The sequence below is a fragment of the Ranitomeya variabilis genome, chromosome 5 (assembly GCF_051348905.1).
Source record: "Ranitomeya variabilis isolate aRanVar5 chromosome 5, aRanVar5.hap1, whole genome shotgun sequence".
Classification (NCBI taxonomy): domain Eukaryota; kingdom Metazoa; phylum Chordata; class Amphibia; order Anura; family Dendrobatidae; genus Ranitomeya; species Ranitomeya variabilis.
Genome location: NC_135236.1, coordinates 556139163 through 556159199, shown reverse-complemented (window position 1 = coordinate 556159199; position 20037 = coordinate 556139163). Strand labels below are relative to the sequence as shown.

The 20037-nt window shown below is 45.0% G+C and overlaps 1 protein-coding gene across 1 annotated transcript in view; it reads left to right on the top strand.

The window, feature by feature from the left end:
* Positions 1–9474, top strand: part of FAM193B (family with sequence similarity 193 member B) — a 77705-nt gene extending 68231 nt beyond the window's left edge. The window contains exons 8-10 of the mRNA XM_077265945.1: positions 1458–2331; positions 6763–6838; positions 9311–9474. Of these exons, the coding sequence (XP_077122060.1) occupies positions 1458–2331; positions 6763–6838; positions 9311–9407 (1047 nt within the window). The 3' untranslated portion in view covers positions 9408–9474. The remainder of the gene's footprint in view (positions 1–1457; positions 2332–6762; positions 6839–9310) is intronic.
* The last annotated feature ends 10563 nt before the right edge of the window (positions 9475–20037 follow it).

Here is a 20037-nt window from a genome sequence, read left to right as displayed (position 1 = left end):
CATGATGAAGGCATTGAAGCTATGGACTGGGCCACCCGTTCCTCAGACCTGAATCTGATTGAACGCATCTGGGACATCATGTCTTGTTTCTTCTTCCAATGCCAATTTGCACCACAGACTGTCCAGAAGTTGCCTGATTCTTTAGTCCAGGTCTGGGAGGAGATCGCTCAGAACATCCGCCGCCTCATCAGGAGCATGCCCAGGCGTTGTAGGTAGGTCATATAGGCATGTGGAGGCCAAATGTCTTGAGACATTTTCTCTGTAGTTGGATCAGCCTGTAATTTAGTTTTCCATTTTGATTTTAAGTATCATTCTAAATCCAGATCTCTGTTGGATATTAATTTTGATTTAGAATGATCATTTTTATGTTTTATTTAATGAATAAATATTTTCAACTGAATCTCAAGTTAGATGGGTTTAAGCTTTATTATGTTATCGGGGCCAAGCGAGGGGTACGGGAAGAACTTTTCCAAGTAGTGGACAACCTCTTTAAAGTTTCAAATTTGCCAATTTTTTTTTTTTTTTGTCAAATGTTCAATATTTTCTTAAATTTACGCAAATCATATCGACCAAATTTTCCACTAACACAAAGTACAATATGTCACAAGAAATCCGTCAGAAACACTGGGAACCGGTTAAGCGTTCCAGAGTTACCACAGAAAGTGACTCTGGTCAGATTTAAAAAAAAAAAAAATTAATTGGCCTGGTCATTATTTAAGGTCAAAATTAACTCCGTCACTAAGGGGTTAAATGGATTGATCGACTCACACCCTCCCCCATTAATATGATGGAGTCCTGCCATGGGGTCTTTGGGGTTTTTTTTGGCGGTATGGAAACACTTTCTGATTGCACTATTCCATAATGTGTCATCTAGTATCAAAGTGTGTGTATAGAGACAGGGAGATCTCTCTCTGCCCAGCATCTCCAAAAGAGTAAAGCAGCTGTGAACAGGTGCAAGCTGCTATGACTGTTATATGGAAACGTTTGTTTCTCTGCGTGTAGGGGTGTGTCTGTGTATGTATGTGTGTGTATGTATGTATACATATATAATATGTGTATATAATGTGTTAAGTATACACATTAGGAGTATTTCCAGTGTTTGCATTTAACAGAATGAAAAATTCAGTGTTATAAGGGCTGTCTAAATGAACTAGTGGTAGTGTATAGTAGTATATATAGTATATAGTATATATATATATAGTGTATAGTAGTAGTAGTAGTGGTAGTGGTAGTCTATTATACCCATCTGATGTATTGTGGATAGTAATTATGTATAATGCAAGAAAGCTACCAGTGAATAGATCTCCTCTCACTGGTGAGAGTTCTTCTCACTATGGGCATTCACTACATACCCCAGAAGCATTTGTGAAGTGAGTGGGGGTCTGTTTTTGGGTAATTGAAGGCCATTGGTGACATTTAATAAAAATCTATTTACTGATTCTCTACACTTTTTATAGGCGAAAGCCCTTCAGGAGGCTAGTGGCCAGAAATCAACTGATCTTCATTGTTCGAATGTTGAAGAAGCAGATGCTCCATCCTCTGGGGAAAAGTTACTCCAATGGCCTCAGCTTGAGTTGGAAAGGGTGAACAGCTTTCTGACCAGTCGTCTTGAAGAGATCAAGAATACCATCAAAGATTCTATTAGAGCCAGCTTTAGTGTCTATGATCTGAACCTTGATGTCAATGACTTCCCAAAAAAAGCAGCTGTGCTGGAGCAGAAAAACCTGCTGTCACACCTTAATGGTTCTTCTGATTTCCAAGAGATTGACCTGGATCTGACACCTCTTACGCTCAGTGTCTCAAAGGGAAAAGAAGCAAAACTGTCAGAAGAAGAAGACAACCTTTCTTCACAACCTGCAGAAAATGGTATAGTTAAGAGATTAAGTGCTGTACCGAATCTTTCCCGCATGATCTGGGTTCAGTCTCAAATGAACTCTGCATTGGTACAAAGTCCGGACAAAACATCTGGATCTTCTCAAGACACGGTTCTTTCCAGCTCCGAGAATCAGAGACTTCAGGGTCAGTCAGTAACTGGAAGTCGTGTGAAGAAGAGCAAAAAGCAAAGCCTCCAGACACGAAAATGTGAGTCTCAGAGTGAAGAGGCCAAGACACCTGCACAAGGAGCAAAAGCCCAACAAACGTTCCTCCTTGAAAAAAATGAGGACATTTCAAGACAAGGACCAGACACTGTGAACTGTGTTAATTTTAGGCCTGAAAAAGATAAGATTGAACCAAGTGGATGTGAGAGGACTGATGTCAAATCCAGTAGTAGTCATAAAAGCAAAGCCAGAAGAAGCAGAAACAAGGCAGATAAACCCGGTAGCTTAGTTGGTGCGTTGTAGTATTTTCCCATTTATTGATCTTTCAGATTTAATGTATTTTTAAAAAAACTTTTTTTTTTTCAATATGTTGACCCCTTACTGACCTCGGACGGGATAGTACGTCCGAGGTCAGCTCCCCTGCTTTGATGCAGGGCTCCGCGGTGAGCCCGCATCAAAGCCGGGACATGTCAGCTGTTTTGAACAGCTGACATGTGCCCGCAATAGCGGCGGGTGAAATCGCGATTCACCCGCCGCTATTAACTAGTTAAATGCCGCTGTCAAATGCAGACAGTGGCATTTAACTACCGCATTCGGCCGGGCGGCCGGATATGAGCGCATCGCCGACCCCCGTCACATGATAGGAGGTCGGCGATGCTTCAGAATAGTAACCATAGAGGTCCTTGAGACCTCTATGGTTACTGATCGCCGGTAGCTGTGAGCGCCACCCTGTGGCTGGCGCTCACAGCACACCTGCAATTCTGCTGCATAGCAGCGAACATTAGATCGCTGCTATGTAGCAGAGGCGATCGGGTTGTGCCTTCTTCTAGCCTCCTATGGAGGCTATAGAAGCATGGCAAAGGTAAAAAATAAAAAAGTTAAAAAAATGTGAAAAAAATAAAAAAAAAAATATAAAAGTTTAAATCACCCCCCTTTCGCCCCATTCAAAATAAATCAATTAAAAAAAAATCAAATCTACACATATTTGGTATCGCCGCGTTCTGAATCGCCCGATCTATCAATAAAAAAAAGCATTAACCTGATCGCTAAACGGCGTAGCGGGAAAAAAATTCGAAACGCCAGAATTACTTTTTTTTGTCGCCGCGACATTTCTATTAAAATGCAATAACGGGCGATCAAAAGAACGTATCTGCACCAAAATGCTATCATTAATAACGCCAGCTCGGCACGCAAAAAATAAGCTCTCAACCGACCTCAGATCATGAAAAACGGAGACGCTACGGGTATCGGAAAATGGCGCAATTTTATTTATTTTTTTTAGCAAAGTTTGGAATTTTTTTCACCACTTAGGTAAAAATTAACCTAGTCATGTTAGGTGTCTATGAACTCGTACTGACCTGGAGAATCATAATGGCAGGTCAGTTTTAGCATTTAGTGAACCGAGCAAAAAAGCCAAGCAAAAAACAAGTGTGGGATTGCACTTTTTTTGCAATTTCACCGCACTTGGAATTTTTTTCCCGTTTTCTAGTACACGACATGGTAAAACCAATGATATCGTTCAAAAGTACAACTCGTCCCGCAAAAAATAAGCCCTCACATGGCCAAATTGACGGAAAAATAAAAAAGTTATGGCTCTGGAAAGGAGGGGAGTGAAAAACGAACACGGAAAAACGAAAAATCCCAAGGTCATGAAGGGGTTAATATTTTATGTTCTTTATTTCTGATAATTTAATTTTTGTGGGGGAGTTGAAAATTCTGATCATTTACACCCTAATTTATCAATGTGATTGTGACCGAATTCTGGCATAGATCGCTTAGAAAATTTGAATAACTCTTGCACAGTGCGGAATTGTGCAAAAATGTTGTGCCTTTTGGCGTCTTTACGTCGGTTTTGGCCAGCTCTGCCAAAATGTGCGGTGCTGGAACTGGGGTATGACACCCCAGCTTGTCTAATTCATGATGAGCTGTGGCATTCCTGGTCAGTAGCATGTTGGGTAGGATGCTCTCAGATCAGATGTTACACGCTCGCAGCAGAGCAGGAGCCGGGGGTCAATAGCATATTGGGTAGGATGCTCTCAGATCAGATGTTACACGCTCGCAGCAGAGCAGGAGCCGGGGGTCAATAGCATATTGGGTAGGATGCTCTCAGATCAGATGTTACACGCTCGCAGCAGAGCAGGAGCCGGGGGTCAATAGCATATTGGGTAGGATGCTCTCAGATCAGATGTTACACGCTCGCAGCAGAGCAGGAGCCGGGGGTCAATAGCATATTGGGTAGGATGCTCTCAGATCAGATGTTACATGCTCGCAGCAGAGTAGGAGCCGGGGGTCAATAGCATATTGGGTAGGATGCTCTCAGATCAGATGTTACACGCTCGCAGCAGAGCAGGAGCCCGGGGGTCAATAGCATATTGGATAGGATGCTCTCAGATCAGATGTTACATGCTCGCAGCAGAGCAGGAGCCGGGGGTCAATAGCATATTGGGTAGGATGCTCTCAGATCAGATGTTACATGCTCGCAGCAGAGCAGGAGCCTGGGGGTCAATAGCATATTGGGTAGGATGCTCTCAGATCAGATGTTACATGCTCGCAGCAGAGCAGGAGCCGGGGGTCAATAGCATATTGGATAGGATGCTCTCAGATCAGATGTTACACGCTCGCAGCAGAGCAGGAGCCCGGGGGTCAATAGCATATTGGATAGGATGCTCTCAGATCAGATGTTACATGCTCGCAGCAGAGCAGGAGCCGGGGGTCAATAGCATATTGGATAGGATGCTCTCAGATCAGATGTTACATGCTCGCAGCAGAGCAGGAGCCTGGGGGTCAATAGCATATTGGGTAGGATGCTCTCAGATCAGATGTTACATGCTCGCAGCAGAGCAGGAGCCTGGGGGTCAATAGCATATTGGGTAGGATGCTCTCAGATCAGATGTTACATGCTCGCAGCAGAGCAGGAGCCCGGGGGTCAATAGCATATTGGGTAGGATGCTCTCAGATCAGATGTTACATGCTCGCAGCAGAGCAGGAGCCGGGGGTCAATAGCATATTGGGTAGGATGCTCTCAGATCAGATGTTACATGCTCGCAGCAGAGCAGGAGCCGGGGGTCAATAGCATATTGGGTAGGATGCTCTCAGATCAGATGTTACACGCTCGCAGCAGAGCAGGAGCCCGGGGGTCAATAGCATATTGGGTAGGATGCTCTCAGATCAGATGTTACATGCTCGCAGCAGAGCAGGAGCCTGGGGGTCAATAGCATATTGGGTAGGATGCTCTCAGATCAGATGTTACATGCTCGCAGCAGAGCAGGAGCCTGGGGGTCAATAGCATATTGGGTAGGATGCTCTCAGATCAGATGTTACACGCTCGCAGCAGAGCAGGAGCCGGGGGTCAATAGCATATTGGGTAGGATGCTCTCAGATCAGATGTTACATGCTCGCAGCAGAGCAGGAGCCTGGGGGTCAATAGCATATTGGGTAGGATGCTCTCAGATCAGATGTTACACGCTCGCAGCAGAGCAGGAGCCTGGGGGTCAATAGCATATTGGGTAGGATGCTCTCAGATCAGATGTTACATGCTCGCAGCAGAGCAGGAGCCGGGGGTCAATAGCATATTGGGTAGGATGCTCTCAGATCAGATGTTACATGCTCGCAGCAGAGCAGGAGCCGGGGGTCAATAGCATATTGGGTAGGATGCTCTCAGATCAGATGTTACATGCTCGCAGCAGAGCAGGAGCCCGGGGGTCAATAGCATATTGGGTAGGATGCTCTCAGATCAGATGTTACATGCTCGCAGCAGAGCAGGAGCCCGGGGGTCAATAGCATATTGGGTAGGATGCTCTCAGATCAGATGTTACATGCTCGCAGCAGAGCAGGAGCCGGGGGTCAATAGCATATTGGGTAGGATGCTCTCAGATCAGATGTTACATGCTCGCAGCAGAGCAGGAGCCGGGGGTCAATAGCATATTGGGTAGGATGCTCTCAGATCAGATGTTACATGCTCGCAGCAGAGCAGGAGCCGGGGGTCAATAGCATATTGGGTAGGATGCTCTCAGATCAGATGTTACATGCTCGTGAGACTCCAGCCTTAGACCATTTCTTCACCTATATCTGTTGCTGCTTGGAAGGACATAGGGACAAGTAGGGCACAGCTTTGTGACGAGAGGACCCGTCTGAGAACAGCCAGATGATGATGTCATCCTGTAGTTCACAGGAAGTCAGACTGACTTCCTGTCTACACATTATTGCACGTACTGGATGGGTTGTCAGACTGGGGATCACATGACCTTATAATGAAGGTGGGGATGTATAGATTTAACTGAAATCAATGAAAATGAGATAATAGTTATGGTGAGCATTGTATGTGCAAAAAACTGCCGGAGTGCTTCTTTAAGCGTAATTTATGCTTGTTATCTAGGTGGTAACAAAAGAGCGGTTTGCCCTTGACAACTTGGTTACAGAGTAATGCCAGGATGAGCCAGTTGGCAAACACAAATGAAATAGTTCACCTGTCAGCGGCAATATCCTGTTGGCTTCTATATGGTCCAGGACAGGTTAGGCTTCATCTGTGGCCTAGAGATTGAAAGTAAAGGATGTGCATTGTTTTCATTTTTTTATTTGATATTTCTTTAATATGTTCGCTGTATTGTTCCCGCTAGTTCTTTAGTGTCAGTTTCTTTTAGATTACATGAAGAGAGTAGGAAGGAGAAATGCAGTAGAAAACTCAGTGTGAATTAACTGTTAATTATTCTTCCTTTTCTTGTAGACGACGTGTTTCTTCCAAAAGATTTAGATGGCAAGGAAATGGATGAAATTGACAGAGAAGTAGAGTATTTTAAAAGGTGAGTATCACTGTGTGTCAAAGAATTAGAAAATCCTATTAACATAAAGCGAGTTGAGGTCACACTGGCAGAGCGCATGGTCACTCTAGGCTATGCTTTTTTCACTCTGGCTATTAGAAATGGGTCATTCCCTCCTCTCCAAATAGGTGTTGGGACAACCCTTTTATTCTAAACACACAGACATACACTTTATTTGCTTGTAAACAAACCAACCACTATGAATTACTATCATTTTTATCCTATGAAATAATGCCAGACCCAAAGTATGCTGCATATGCTGCATTTTGAAAAAGATGCATTGGACCAAAATCACAACAAAAGCAAATATGAAAAATATCACTGTCTTTTGTAAAGTGATAATGGTTCCATATTGACTTTAAGGATCGTCTGGGCAAGGTCTTGACCTAAAAAAACAACAACTTTGCTTTATTGATCTAAACACTATCTTTAAAGACATTCTTAAAGAGGACCTTTCACCATTTTTTTCTGTTGAACTTGGCCACACAATGTAATAGTGGTTGCAAAGCAGAATAAAACATTTCTATTTGCTTTGGGTTTTTTTTACATTTCGTTGCGAGATATTAGCAATCAACTCTTTAGGTGCCAAATAATTTAACACCCACTTGGATTTGACAAATATTATTGATATAATTTTTTTTTTACTGGGGGCGTGTACTTTTTCCTCCTGTATGGGTTGCCCAATCATAAGCAGGCAACAAGACAGCAAAAAAGAACCCCACCCCTCTCCCCCACAATAGCTTAGGTTTCTCAGTGTGTGAGATGTAATACAGCTCTATTTTCATGGTCTAACATCGTACATGATTAGAAAGTACTGGGAGATTGGAGCACTGATGTAACACCTTTCAATTAGGGTCTATGTGGGGAAGGGGCAGCACAGTTGAGTTTCTGTGTCACATTACAAACCCTTCTATCAGCTCTCTTCCTTTCATAGCACTGTCCGCTATGCTGTGCTCCCTTCCTGCAAACTGCCTGGCCAGAGCTGTGTCACACGTATGCCTGTTAACCCCTTCACAACCTTGGACGTACCTATTAGTTGGGGTATCGGCATACTCAGGAAAAATTGCACAACAAATTTTGAGGTTCGTTTTCTCCTGTTACCCTTAAGAAAAAAAAGTTGTGTACTTTTTTTTCCTTCCACATTGCTTCAGTTCTGTGAAGCACCTGAAGGGTTAATAAACTTCTTTGGTGTGGTTTTGAGCACCTTGAAGAGTGCAGTTTCTATAATGTTGTCACTTTTAGGTATTTTCTGTAATACCATAAAAAAGGCTTTGGAAATTTTGTTGGAAAAATGTGAAGTCACTGGTCAACTTTTAACCTTTCTAACTTCCTAACCAAAAAAAGTTTTAAAAATTGTGCTTATGTAAAGAAAGTTGGCATGTGGGAAATGTTATTTATTAAAGGGAACCTGTCACCCCCAAAATCGAAGATGAACTAAGCCCACCAGCATCAGGGGCTTATCTACAGCATTCTGTAATGCTGTATATAAGCCCCCGATGTATCCTGAAAGATGAGAAAAAGACGTTGGATTATACTCACCCAGGGGCGGTCCGGTCCAGGGCCTCCTATCTTCATAGGATAACATTGTCTTCTTGTCTTCACGCTGTGGCTCCGGCGCAGGCGTACTTTATCTCCCTGTTGAGGGCAGAGCAAAGTACTGCAGTGCGCAGGCGCTGGGCCTCTCTGACCTTTCCCTGTGCACTGCAGTACTTTGCTCTGCCCTCAACAGGGCAGACAAAGTACGCCGGAGCCGCAGCACGAAGACAAGAAGAGGCCGTCATCGTAAGAAGATGGGAGGCCCCGGACCGCGATGCCCATCGGACTGGACCGCAGCGGGACCGCCCCTGGGTGAGTATAATCTAATCTCTTTCTCTCATCTTCCAGGATGCATCGGGGGCTTATCTACAGCATTACAGAATGCTGTAGCTAAGCCCCTGATGCTGGTGGGCTTAGCTCATCTTTGATTTTGGGGGTGACAGGTTCCTTTTAACTATTTTGTTTGACATAACTCTGATTTAAGGGCATAAACATTATGTTTAAAAACTTAAACGTTTTTGCCAAAATTCCATTTTTTTCACAAATGCAAGTCATGATAGTGGTAAAATTAGTTTGATATGGAGTACAATGTCGTGAAAAAACAGTCTCCGAATCAGTGGGATCTGTTGAAGCATTTGTGTTATAACCACATAAAGTGACAGTGGTCAGAATTGTAAAAATTGGCCTGGTCAGGAAGGAGAAAACAGGTTTGGGGTGGGGGGGATGTTTAAAGGGAATCGGTCTCCACATTAATATGACCATACAGGCTATATACTGCTGGGAAAAGTCCTACCTGTGAGCCTATATCAGATGTCTCGTTGAGAAGTCATCCTTAATCACTTTATGTAAATGAGCTCTTCCAGACTATGGGAAGAGGTAAATTATTTTTTGTCCTCACGAATTCTTGTTCCCTTTCAGGTTCTGTCTGGATTCTGCCAAACAAACACGTCAGAAAGTGGCCGTAAATTGGACCAATTTTAGCCTGAAGAAAACCACTTTCAATGTGGCACAGTGATGCCTGCACTTTCCAACGTTTTCCTTCTTCTCTGACTCGCCAATAAACTTTTAGCCCATATAACTGACTTCTAGTTCCCCGCTTCTCTATTTTGCACTGTCACAAACGTTTGAGGGATTTTAATGATGTAACAGTCTTCGGCAATTTTCTTATTGAAAAAGAGAAGTAACCTTTCCCGTGCTTTTACTCTTTTATTTTATTTTTTCATTCTTGGGATGCAAGTAATGAACTTTACCTTTTCACACTTCTTTTTTGCCACGACTGTTTCTAACCACTTTCTTACCTACATTCTTTTACTTCTGAGTCACCAGAATTCTAACGTAGATCATCCTAGGACCTAGGCAATAATATAATGTGTACAGACTGACCGATTATGTAGAAGTTCGATTTCAAATCAAGTTCTTTAAACTTCCAATCATTATATTTTTCTGGTAACCCAAGAACACAGCCAAGGAACTCTTAGTAACTACAGATCGGTATTGGACGCAAAGTGTCAACCGTTCCGTTTTTAATCAGCCTTTTTTATGTCTACTTTTTTAATTCATTGACTTGATTTCCATTGTGTAAATAAGTGTAAATTGGCACATGCCCATTACCAGCATGTGATGTTCTATTTTATAACATCGATCAGATAATAAACCTCGATGTACTGGGAACTGTTACGGATTAATGTACCTGCCTCCTCCTCACAAGCAGGATCGCAGTACTGGTGATCTTTTCTCCCCATCCTGCCTTGTCTCAGAGGTCATGTAATCGGACTTAATAAAGTTACCAAGGCAAGATGAGATCTCTGGTTAGGAATTAGTAATGATCCTGTTTTTAAAGTTAAAATAATAGAATTCTCGGAAGCCACAACTGTGCGGTATGGCTTTCCATAAACACTAAAGTATCTCTTTCTCAAGCACTTGTATCACCTTTTTCCCCCCTCACTTTGCATCTTGTGTGACACCTTCAAAAGGATGTAAGGGATGTACTTGACTCACTAGAGCACCCCTTTGACAGCCCCTAATCCTTTGCTATGTGTATTCCCCTTGCATCTCTTTCTACCAACCAAAATAATGTATCTAGCTTCAGTAGAATGAAACACAAATAATGTATTTTTTCCCCCTCTGTATTTGTTTTCTATCACGTTATTTTTACCCGACAGCTGGTGCTATGCTCGAATAAACTGTAGGACTTTGGCCTTGTTGGATAAGCAGGTCCTCCGGATTCGACATTGGATTTTATTAATGTTCTGTTTGCCAAGTGTATATTGGCTTTGCTGTGTTTTTTTTTTTTCTTTTTTTGTTTTTAGTTTTTTATTATTTACTTTTTTTATACTGTGAAAATCTTTCATTCAGAAAGATTAAATGACATTTGGACACATGTAGAATTGAGTTTGGTCTTTCTTTTATTTGACTATGCTATCTATACCAATAATATGTTAATTAAAGCCCTTCTGGTTCCTGCATACATATTTATCTGATCTTCTACCACACTGATATTCCTGAGCTGAGATTTCATGAAAGAATTCAGATTTTAATTCCTTTGTGCACCATGAAGTAATTGTATGTAGTGGTGGGCCCACACTCTAATATGCAGCAACCGTGCAGAATGTATGCTGTGCAATGAATAGCATACATTGTAACATAGAGAGTGGTTGAGTTGCATTTTTTTTTTTTTTCATTCTTATAAAATAAAATTCTTTTTCCTGAAGTGGAGCTCATCTCACGGATGAATGCATGTGTGTATATGTATGTATGTATGTATATCATACAGTACTGTGGAAAAGGGTGTAATATCTTAGGCTATGTCCAGTAATCATCAGTTGGAACGAATCCTGCAGCAATCCGTTAGCCAAAAAGTTGTCCAGCTAAAAGAGAAAAACAAATTTCAACTGGATATATATATATTTTTTTTACATTGAAGTCTTTGGAAAGTGGATCTGTTAACTAGCCATTTGTTTTTTTTTTCACTTGAAAAGGAACTGTTTTCTGCATATTAGATCAGTTTCAAATGGAACAAAACGAATGGCTAATTAACGGATCTGTTTTCGATAGAATTCAGTGATAAAAAAGTTGTGCAGACAGTTTTTTTTTTTTAACCTCGACAAAAGTTGATTTAAATTGATTTATTTTTTTTTTTTATTAACGCTGAACATCTGAATGTAGCCTAAACGTAAATTTTCTTTACTTTAGTTCGAAGCAGCAGCACCAATGGAGATTTATCGTCTTGGAACAAAGGACAGGTGTTGGCAAAAAAAAATTAACTTGACTAATTGTTGTGAATTTGTGAATGTTGTGAAATTCATGTGACTTTACATCAAAAACTGCAGAAAAATAGTTTTATTGTGTGAGGGGGTGCCTCCCCCCCCTTCATTCCATGACGTCCTCTTCTGGTTTTCACACCGCGGCGCAGGCGTACTTTGTCTGCCCTGTTGTGGGCAGAGCAAAGTACTGCAGTGCGCAGGCGCCAGGCCTCTTTGACCTGTCCCGACTAGGGTTGAGCGACTTTCATTTTTTTAATATCGAGTCGGGTTTTGGGAGACCCGATTTTGTCCAGAGTTGAGTCGAGTGCAGTCGGCCGATTATCGCTAAAAGTCGGGGATCGACCGAAACACGAAACCCAATGCAAGTCAATGGGGAAGCATAGTCGGCAGTGAGTGGAGGCCAGGAAAACACCTACAGTGCCCATTTTAATGCCAAAAACATCCATTCTTGTTTCTGAAGCTTGTCAATCTTAATTAACTTTATAATAATAGTTGGGCATAGGAAATTGGGGGTCATTTGGCAAAAGTTGTGGGGGGAGTAAGGCTGGCTCAAGTTTTTCGTGGGCCCAGGAAATGCGGACTACGTCACGGCGGTGGAGCAGGGAGAGGTAAGTATTTCAACGTTGCAAGTGCTGTGATCCTGAGCAAGCAGGGGGGGTCCACTCGTTCGCATTGGCACTGGCACAGGGCCCCTCAAAGTACGGCGGTGTGTTTGCATGGCGGGGGGCGCCTCCCACCAGCAGCGACACTTTTGCGTACTCTGAGGGGCCCTGTGCCAGTGACGTCGCCAACGAGTATTCCCCCCCCCCACCTGATGAAGGAACCTGCACTTTCATCTGCACCTTCCTCTTTGTCCCTGTGTAAGGTGGTATAACATGCGGGAAGGGGAACCTTACTTTCAGCAGGGTCAGATTCTGGCTGTGTAGAGTGCAAGGGGAATGTAGTGGTCTAGATCAATGTACCAGCAGACTCATCTAGCAGTGGCTGGGCAATGGGCAGGATGAGGAGGAAACAGATATAGGGCCAAAGAATAAAGTAGGCTAAATGCAGTTCAAAATTAGTAACAGGACTAAACAGGCGGCATTGCTTTGTTCAGTGGAGTAGCAAACCCAAGAGCAGCAGACACTGTTTCAAGGGCCTAACCACACTAGTAGGCCAAATGCAGTTTAATATCTAATAGTATAGGCCGAAAGCCAGAAGGTGGAAGCTCAGCTTTGTTCAGTTGAGGACAACACCAGGGAGGGGCAGACACCGTTAGTAGGCCGGAACCACCAATTTTTTAAAAAACAGCAGTTAATCAGAGCCAGAAGGTAGAAGCTCAGCTTTATTCAGTTGAGGACAACACCAGGCAGGGGCAGACACCGTTAGTAGGCCGGAACCACCAATTTTTTAAAAAACAGCAGTTAATCAGAGCCAGAAGGTAGAAGCTCAGCTTTATTCAGTTGAGGACAACACCAGGCAGGGGCAGACACCGTTAGTAGGCCGGAACCACCAATTTTTTAAAAAACAGCAGTTAATCAGAGCCAGAAGGTGGAAGCTCAGCTTTGTTCAGTTGAGGACAACACCAGGGAGGGGCAGACACCGTTAGTAGGCCGGAACCATCAATTTTTTTTAAAAACAGCAGTTAATCAGAGCCAGAAGGTAGAAGCTCAGCTTTATTCAGTTGAGGACAACACCAGGCAGGGGCAGACACCGTTAGTAGGCCGGAACCACCAATTTTTTAAAAAACAGCAGTTAATCAGAGCCAGAAGGTAGAAGCTCAGCTTTATTCAGTTGAGGACAACACCAGGGAGGGGCAGACACCGTTAGTAGGCCGGAACCACCAATTTTTTAAAAAACAGCAGTTAATCAGAGCCAGAAGGTAGAAGCTCAGCTTTATTCAGTTGAGGACAACACCAGGGAGGGGCAGACACCGTTAGTAGACCGGAACCACCAATTTTTTTAAAAACAGCAGTTAATCAGAGCCAGAAGGTAGAAGCTCAGCTTTATTTAGTTGAGGACAACACCAGGGAGGGGCAGACACCGTTAGTAGGCCGGAACCACCAATTCTTTAAAAAACAGCAGTTAATCAGAGCCAGAAGGTGGAAGCTCATATTTATTCATTTGAGGACAACTTGAATTAGGGACTGCAGACAGACTTACCAGGCTGTCCCCTGTGTGGACCATGCATCCAATACATTAACCCATTGCGCCACAAAGGACACGTAACCTTCCGTGGCCATGCCTACCGCTCCATGTGTCTGTTGTCAGGTGTACCTTTGGACTCACAGATTGACAGAATGAAAGGACAATGTGGTCTTTAACATGCTGGTGGAGGGGTGGGATGGCTTTTCTCGCAAAAGAATTGTCAACTGGGTAGCTCATAGCGTGGTACAGCGTAGTCCATCATGGCTTTATTAATATTAAATAAAATTAAAAAATAGGCTCTATGCACTGTAAAATAGGTTCCAGGGGTACACGGGCAGCAGTGGTCTGGTCAGTGGAGGCCTAGTGGAAGGAAGGACCGCAGACAGGCTTCGAAGGCCTAACATTATAAAATGGGCTGGCTGTAGGCACTTTATAATTGGTTCCAGGGGTACACGGGCAGCAGTGGTCTGGTCAGTGGAGGCCTAGTGGAAGGAGGGACTGCAGACAGGCTTCGAAGGCCTAACATTATAAAATGGGCTGGCTGTAGGCACTTTATAATTGGTTCCAGGGGTACATGGGCAGCAGTGGTCTGGTCAGTGGAGGCCTAGTGGAAGGAGGGACCGCAGACAGGCTTCGAAGGCCTAACATTACAAAATGGGCTGGCTGTAGGCACTTTATAATTGGTTCCAGGGGTACACGGGCAGCAGTGGTCTGGTCAGTGGAGGCCTAGTGGAAGGAGGGACCGCAGACAGGCTTCGAAGGCCTAACATTATGAAATGGGCTGGCTGTAGGCACTTTATAATTGGTTCCAGGGGTACACGGGCAGCAGTGGTCTGGTCAGTGGAGGCCTAGTGGAAGGAGGGACCGCAGACAGGCTTCGAAGGCCTAACATAATAAAATGGGCTGGCTGTAGGCACTTTATAATTGGTTCCAGGGGTACACGGGCAGCAGTGGTCTGGTCAGTGGAGGCCTAGTGGAAGGAGGGACCGCAGACAGGCTTCGAAGGCCTAACATTATAAAATGGGCTGGCTGTAGGCACTTTATAATTGGTTCCAGGGGTACACGGGCAGCAGTGGTCTGGTCAGTGGAGGCCTAGTGGAAGGAGGGACCGCAGACAGGCTTCGAAGGCCTAACATAAAATGGGCTGGCTGTAGGCACTTTATAATTGGTTCCAGGGGTACACGGGCAGCAGTGGTCTGGTCAGTGGAGGCCTAGTGGAAGGAGGGACCGCAGACAGGCTTCGAAGGCCTAACATTATAAAATGGGCTGGCTGTAGGCACTTTATAATTGGTTCCAGGGGTACACGGGCAGCAGTGGTCTGGTCAGTGGAGGCCTAGTGGAAGGAGGGACCGCAGACAGGCTTCGAAGGCCTAACATTATAAAATGGGCTGGCTGTAGGCACTTTATAATTGGTTCCAGGGGTACACGGGCAGCAGTGGTCTGGTCAGTGGAGGCCTAGTGGAAGGAGGGACCGCAGACAGGCTTCGAAGGCCTAACATAATAAAATGGGCTGGCTGTAGGCACTGTAAAATAGGTTCCAGGGGTACACGGGCAGCAGTGGTCTGGTCAACGGAGGCCGATTGTAATGAGTGTCTGCCAGTTAGTAGTCAAAAACAACAAATAAATGTGAATGTCTCGCATTAAAACAAAACAAAAACACTAAAGGGTGCAATCATTAGGTTCAGGGGTGGGATCCTCTGCGTTTTTTCAGACCTACTAATTTAGCGCAAAGTATTTACTGTGGTAAATAGAGGACACTGCCCCTGACTATGTTAAGTACCATCATACATGTCAACACAATGGTATTGTCAGTGGCAGGTATGGAAGGATGTCAGCGCATAGACTAAACATTGGTGGAAGTGTGAGAGATAACTGTGGAAGTGGTAGAGCAATGTTTGACCTGGGGGTGGGTGAACTCTCTTGTGGCCGGCGGTACAGGCCCAGGGCCCCTCATGTTACAACAGTGTGTCTGACGTTGGGTGCGCACCACCACCGCCAGAGACACTTTATTGTACTATGAGGGACCCAGTAGCAATGCCGTCGACCAAAAGCGAGCACACCCACCTCTTCAGACAAACAGCAGTCTCATGGGTGCTTGCGCCAAGTCGCGATACCACGGCCCCGTGTGGGGAGTTTGGCCATTTAGGGAGGTGTAAACATGTCGTATGCTGGACAATCAGCTGCAGCAAATTAGACATTAGAAAAGTAATTCACAGTAGTCCACAGGCAAGAGCTTTTCATAGGAAAGCTAGGTGTCGGCCGGGCAAGGTGGGGCAAAAGATTTCGAAATCCAGTTGTGGTTCATTTTAATGAATGTTAGATCGTCAACATTTTGGGTAGCCAGACGAGTCCTTTTTTCGGTTAATATTGAACCTGCAGCACTGAATACTCTTTCTGATAGGACACTTGCTGCCGGGCAAGCAAGCTCCTGCAATGCATATTCTGCCAATTCTGGCCAGGTGTCTAATTTTGATGCCCAGTAATCAAATGGGAATGACGGTTGAGGGAGAACATCGATAAGGGATGAAAAATAGTTAGTAACCATACTGGACAAATGTTGTCTCCTGTCACTTTCAATTGATGCAGCAGTACCTGTCCTGTCTGCGGTCATAGCAAAATCACTCCACAACCTGGTCAGAAAACCCCTCTGTCCAACGCCACTTCTGATGTGTGCACCCCTAACACTCCTAGTCTGCTGCCCCCTGGAGCTCGTGTGAGAACGATCACGTGCGCTGTGTGCTGGGAATGCCTGAAGCAAACGGTCAACAAGAGTTGATTGTTTGGTTGCTAATATTAGTTCCAAGTTCTCATGTGGCATAATATTTTGCAATTTGCCTTTATAGCGTGGATCAAGGAGGCAGGCCAACCAGTAATCGTCATCGTTCATCATTTTCGTAATGCGTGTGTCCCTTTTTAGGATACGTAAGGCATAATCCGCCATGTGGGCCAAAGTTCCAGTTGTCAAATCTCCGGTTGTGATTGGTTCAGGGGCAGTTTCAGGCAAATCTACGTCACTTGTGTCCCTCAAAAAACCAGAACCCGGCCTTGCCACGCAACCAATTTCCAGTGCCCCCGGGAAAGCTTCCGCATTAAAAATATACTCATCCCCATCATCCTCCTCATCCTCCACCTCCTCTTCGCCCGCTACCTCGTCCTGTACACTGCCCTGACCAGACAATGGCTGACTGTCATCAAGGCTTTCCTTTTCCTCTGGTGCAGACGCCTGATCCTTTATGTGCGTCAAACTTTGCATCAGCAGACACATTAGGGGGATGCTCATGCTTATTATGGCGTTGTCTGCACTAACCAGCCGTGTGCATTCCTCAAAACACTGAAGGACTTGACACATGTCTTGTATCTTCGACCGCTGCACACCTGACAACTCCATGTCTGCCATCCTACTGCCTGCCCGTGTATGTGTATCCTCCCACAAAAACATAACAGCCCGCCTCTGTTGGCACAGTCTCTGAAGCATGTGCAGTGTTGAGTTCCACCTCGTTGCAACGTCTATGATTAGGCGATGCTGGGGAAGGTTCAAAGACCGCTGATAGGTCTGCATACGGCTGGAGTGTACAGGCAAACGTCGGATATGTGAGCAAAGTCCACGCACTTTGAGGAGCAGGTCGGAGAACCCAGGATAAGTTTTCAATAAGCACTGCACCACCAGGTTTAAGGTGTGAGCCAGGCAAGGAATGTGTTTCAGTTGGGAAAGGGAGATGGCAGCCATGAAATTCCTTCCGTTATCACTCACTACCTTGCCTGCCTCAAGATCTACTGTGCCCAGCCACGACTGCATTTCTTGTTGCAAGAACTTGGACAGAACTTCCGCGGTGTGTCTGTTGTCGCCCAAACACTTCATAGCCAATACAGCCTGCTGACGCTTGCCAGTAGCTGGCCCATAATGGGACAACTGGTGTGCAACAGTGTCATCTGCCGATGGAGTGGTTGGCCGACTGCGGTCTGTGGAAGAGCTGTAGCTTCTGCAGGAGGACGAGGAGGAGGGGGTGCGAACGCCTACAGCCAACTGTTTCCTAGACCGTGGGCTAGGCACAACTGTCCCGAAATTGATGTCCCCTGTGGACCCTGCATCCACCACATTCACCCAGTGTGCCGTGATGGACATGTAACGTCCCTGGCCATGCCTACTGGTCCATGCATCTGTAGTCAGGTGCACCTTTGTACTCACAGATTGCCTGAGTGCATGGATGATGCGCTGTTTAACATGCTGGTGCAGGGCTGGGATGGCTTTTCTGGAAAACAAAAGTGTCGACTGGGTAGCTCGTATCGTGGTTCAGCGTACTCCATCAGGGCTTTGAAAGCTTCACTTTCAACTAACCGGTAGGGCATCATCTCTAACGAGATTAGTCTAGCTATGTGGGCGTTAAAACCCTGTGTACGCGGATGCGAGGATAAGTACTTCCTTTTTCTAACCAGAGTCTCATGTAGTGTGAGCTGGACTGGAGAGCTGGAGATCGTGGAACTTTCGGGTGTGCCGGTGGACATGGCAGACTGAGAGACGGTTGGAGACGGTATTGTTTCTGCCGGTGCCCTAGATGCAATATTTCCTCCTACAAAACTGGTGATTCCCTGACCCTGACTGCTTTTGGCTGGCAAAGAAACCTGCACAGATACTATCGGTGGTGGGGAAAATGGTGGCTTTACAGTGACGGAAGGGATGTTGCGTTGCTGACTAGCTTCATTGGCCGAGGGTGCTACAACCTTAAGGGACGTTTGGTAGTTAGTCCAGGCTTGAAAATGCATGGTGGTTAAGTGTCTATGCATGCAACTAGTATTGAGACTTTTCAGATTCTGACCTCTGCTTAAGCTAGTTGAACATTTTTGACAGATGACTTTGCGCTGATCAATTGGATGTTGTTTAAAAAAATGCCAGACTGCACTCTTCCTAGCATTGGATCCCTTTTCAGGGATGGCAGACTGAGCTTTAACCGGATGGCCACGCTGTCCTCCAACAGGTTTTGGCTTTGACACGCGTTTTGGGCCAGATACGGGCCCGGCAGATGGAACCTGTTGCGATGTTGATGCCTGCTGCGGCCCCTCCTCCACCTCCGCTTCTGAACTACTGCCGCCGGCACCCTGTTCCCCCAATGGCTGCCAATCGGGGTCAACAACTGGGTCATCTATTACCTGCTCTTCGAGCTCGTGTGCAACTTCGTCTGTGTCACTGTGTCGGTCGGTGGTATAGCGTTCGTGGCGGGGCAACATAGTCTCATCAGGGTCTGATTGTGGATCAGTACCCTGAGAGGGCAATGTTGTGGTCTGAGTCAAAGGAGCAGCATAGTACTCTGGCTGTGGCTGTGCATCAGTGCACTCCACGTCAGAATCTACTTGTAATGGGCATGGCCTGTTAAGTGTTTCACTTTCTAAGCCAGGGACGGTATGTGTAAAGAGCTCCATGGAGTAACCCATTGTGTCGCCTGCTGCATCCTTCTCTCTTGTTGTAGTTTTTGCTGAAGAGGACAAGGAAGCGACTTGTCCCTGACCGTGAACATCCACAAGCGACGCGCTGCTTTTACATTTACCAGTTTCAGAAGAGGAGGCAAAAGAGCTAGAGGCTGAGTCTGCAATGTAAGCCAAAACTGGCTGTTGCTGCTCCGGCTTTAAAAGCGGTTTTCCTACTCCCAGAAAAGAGAGCTTTCGAGGCCTTGTGTAGCCAGACGACGAAACTGGCTCCACAGCTCCAGACTTAGGTGGAATATTTTTATCCCCACGACCACCTGATGCTCCACTACCACTACCATCATTACCAGCTGACAATGAACGCCCACGGCCACGACCTCTTGCACCAGACTTCCTCATTGTTTTAAAAACTTAACCAAAGTAACTTTATTTGTTGCTGTCAAACAACTTACACGGTGAGCTATAACTTCAGTATGATTTCAATATCCCTTAACAGGTTGGTGAGACCACAAGGAAAATCAGGCACAATGTTACACACTCTGTTTTCTGTGGCACCAAATCACAGAGATGCCACACACGCAGGACTGTCACTCAAGCACAAATGTCAATATTAATCTCCCACCTATTTTTTTTTTTTTTCTCAGGGAGACTTTAGAAACCAAATAAGATAAAATGATTTTTTCAGGGACAATTTAGAAACCAAATAATAATTAAAAAAAAAAAAAAGGCGTTCTATGGCCCACTGAGTGAGAGATGGCACACACAGGAGTCAGGAGTGGCACACAAGCCCTGACTGAGGCCAATATTTTTCTCCCACTGATTGATGTAGTGATTTTT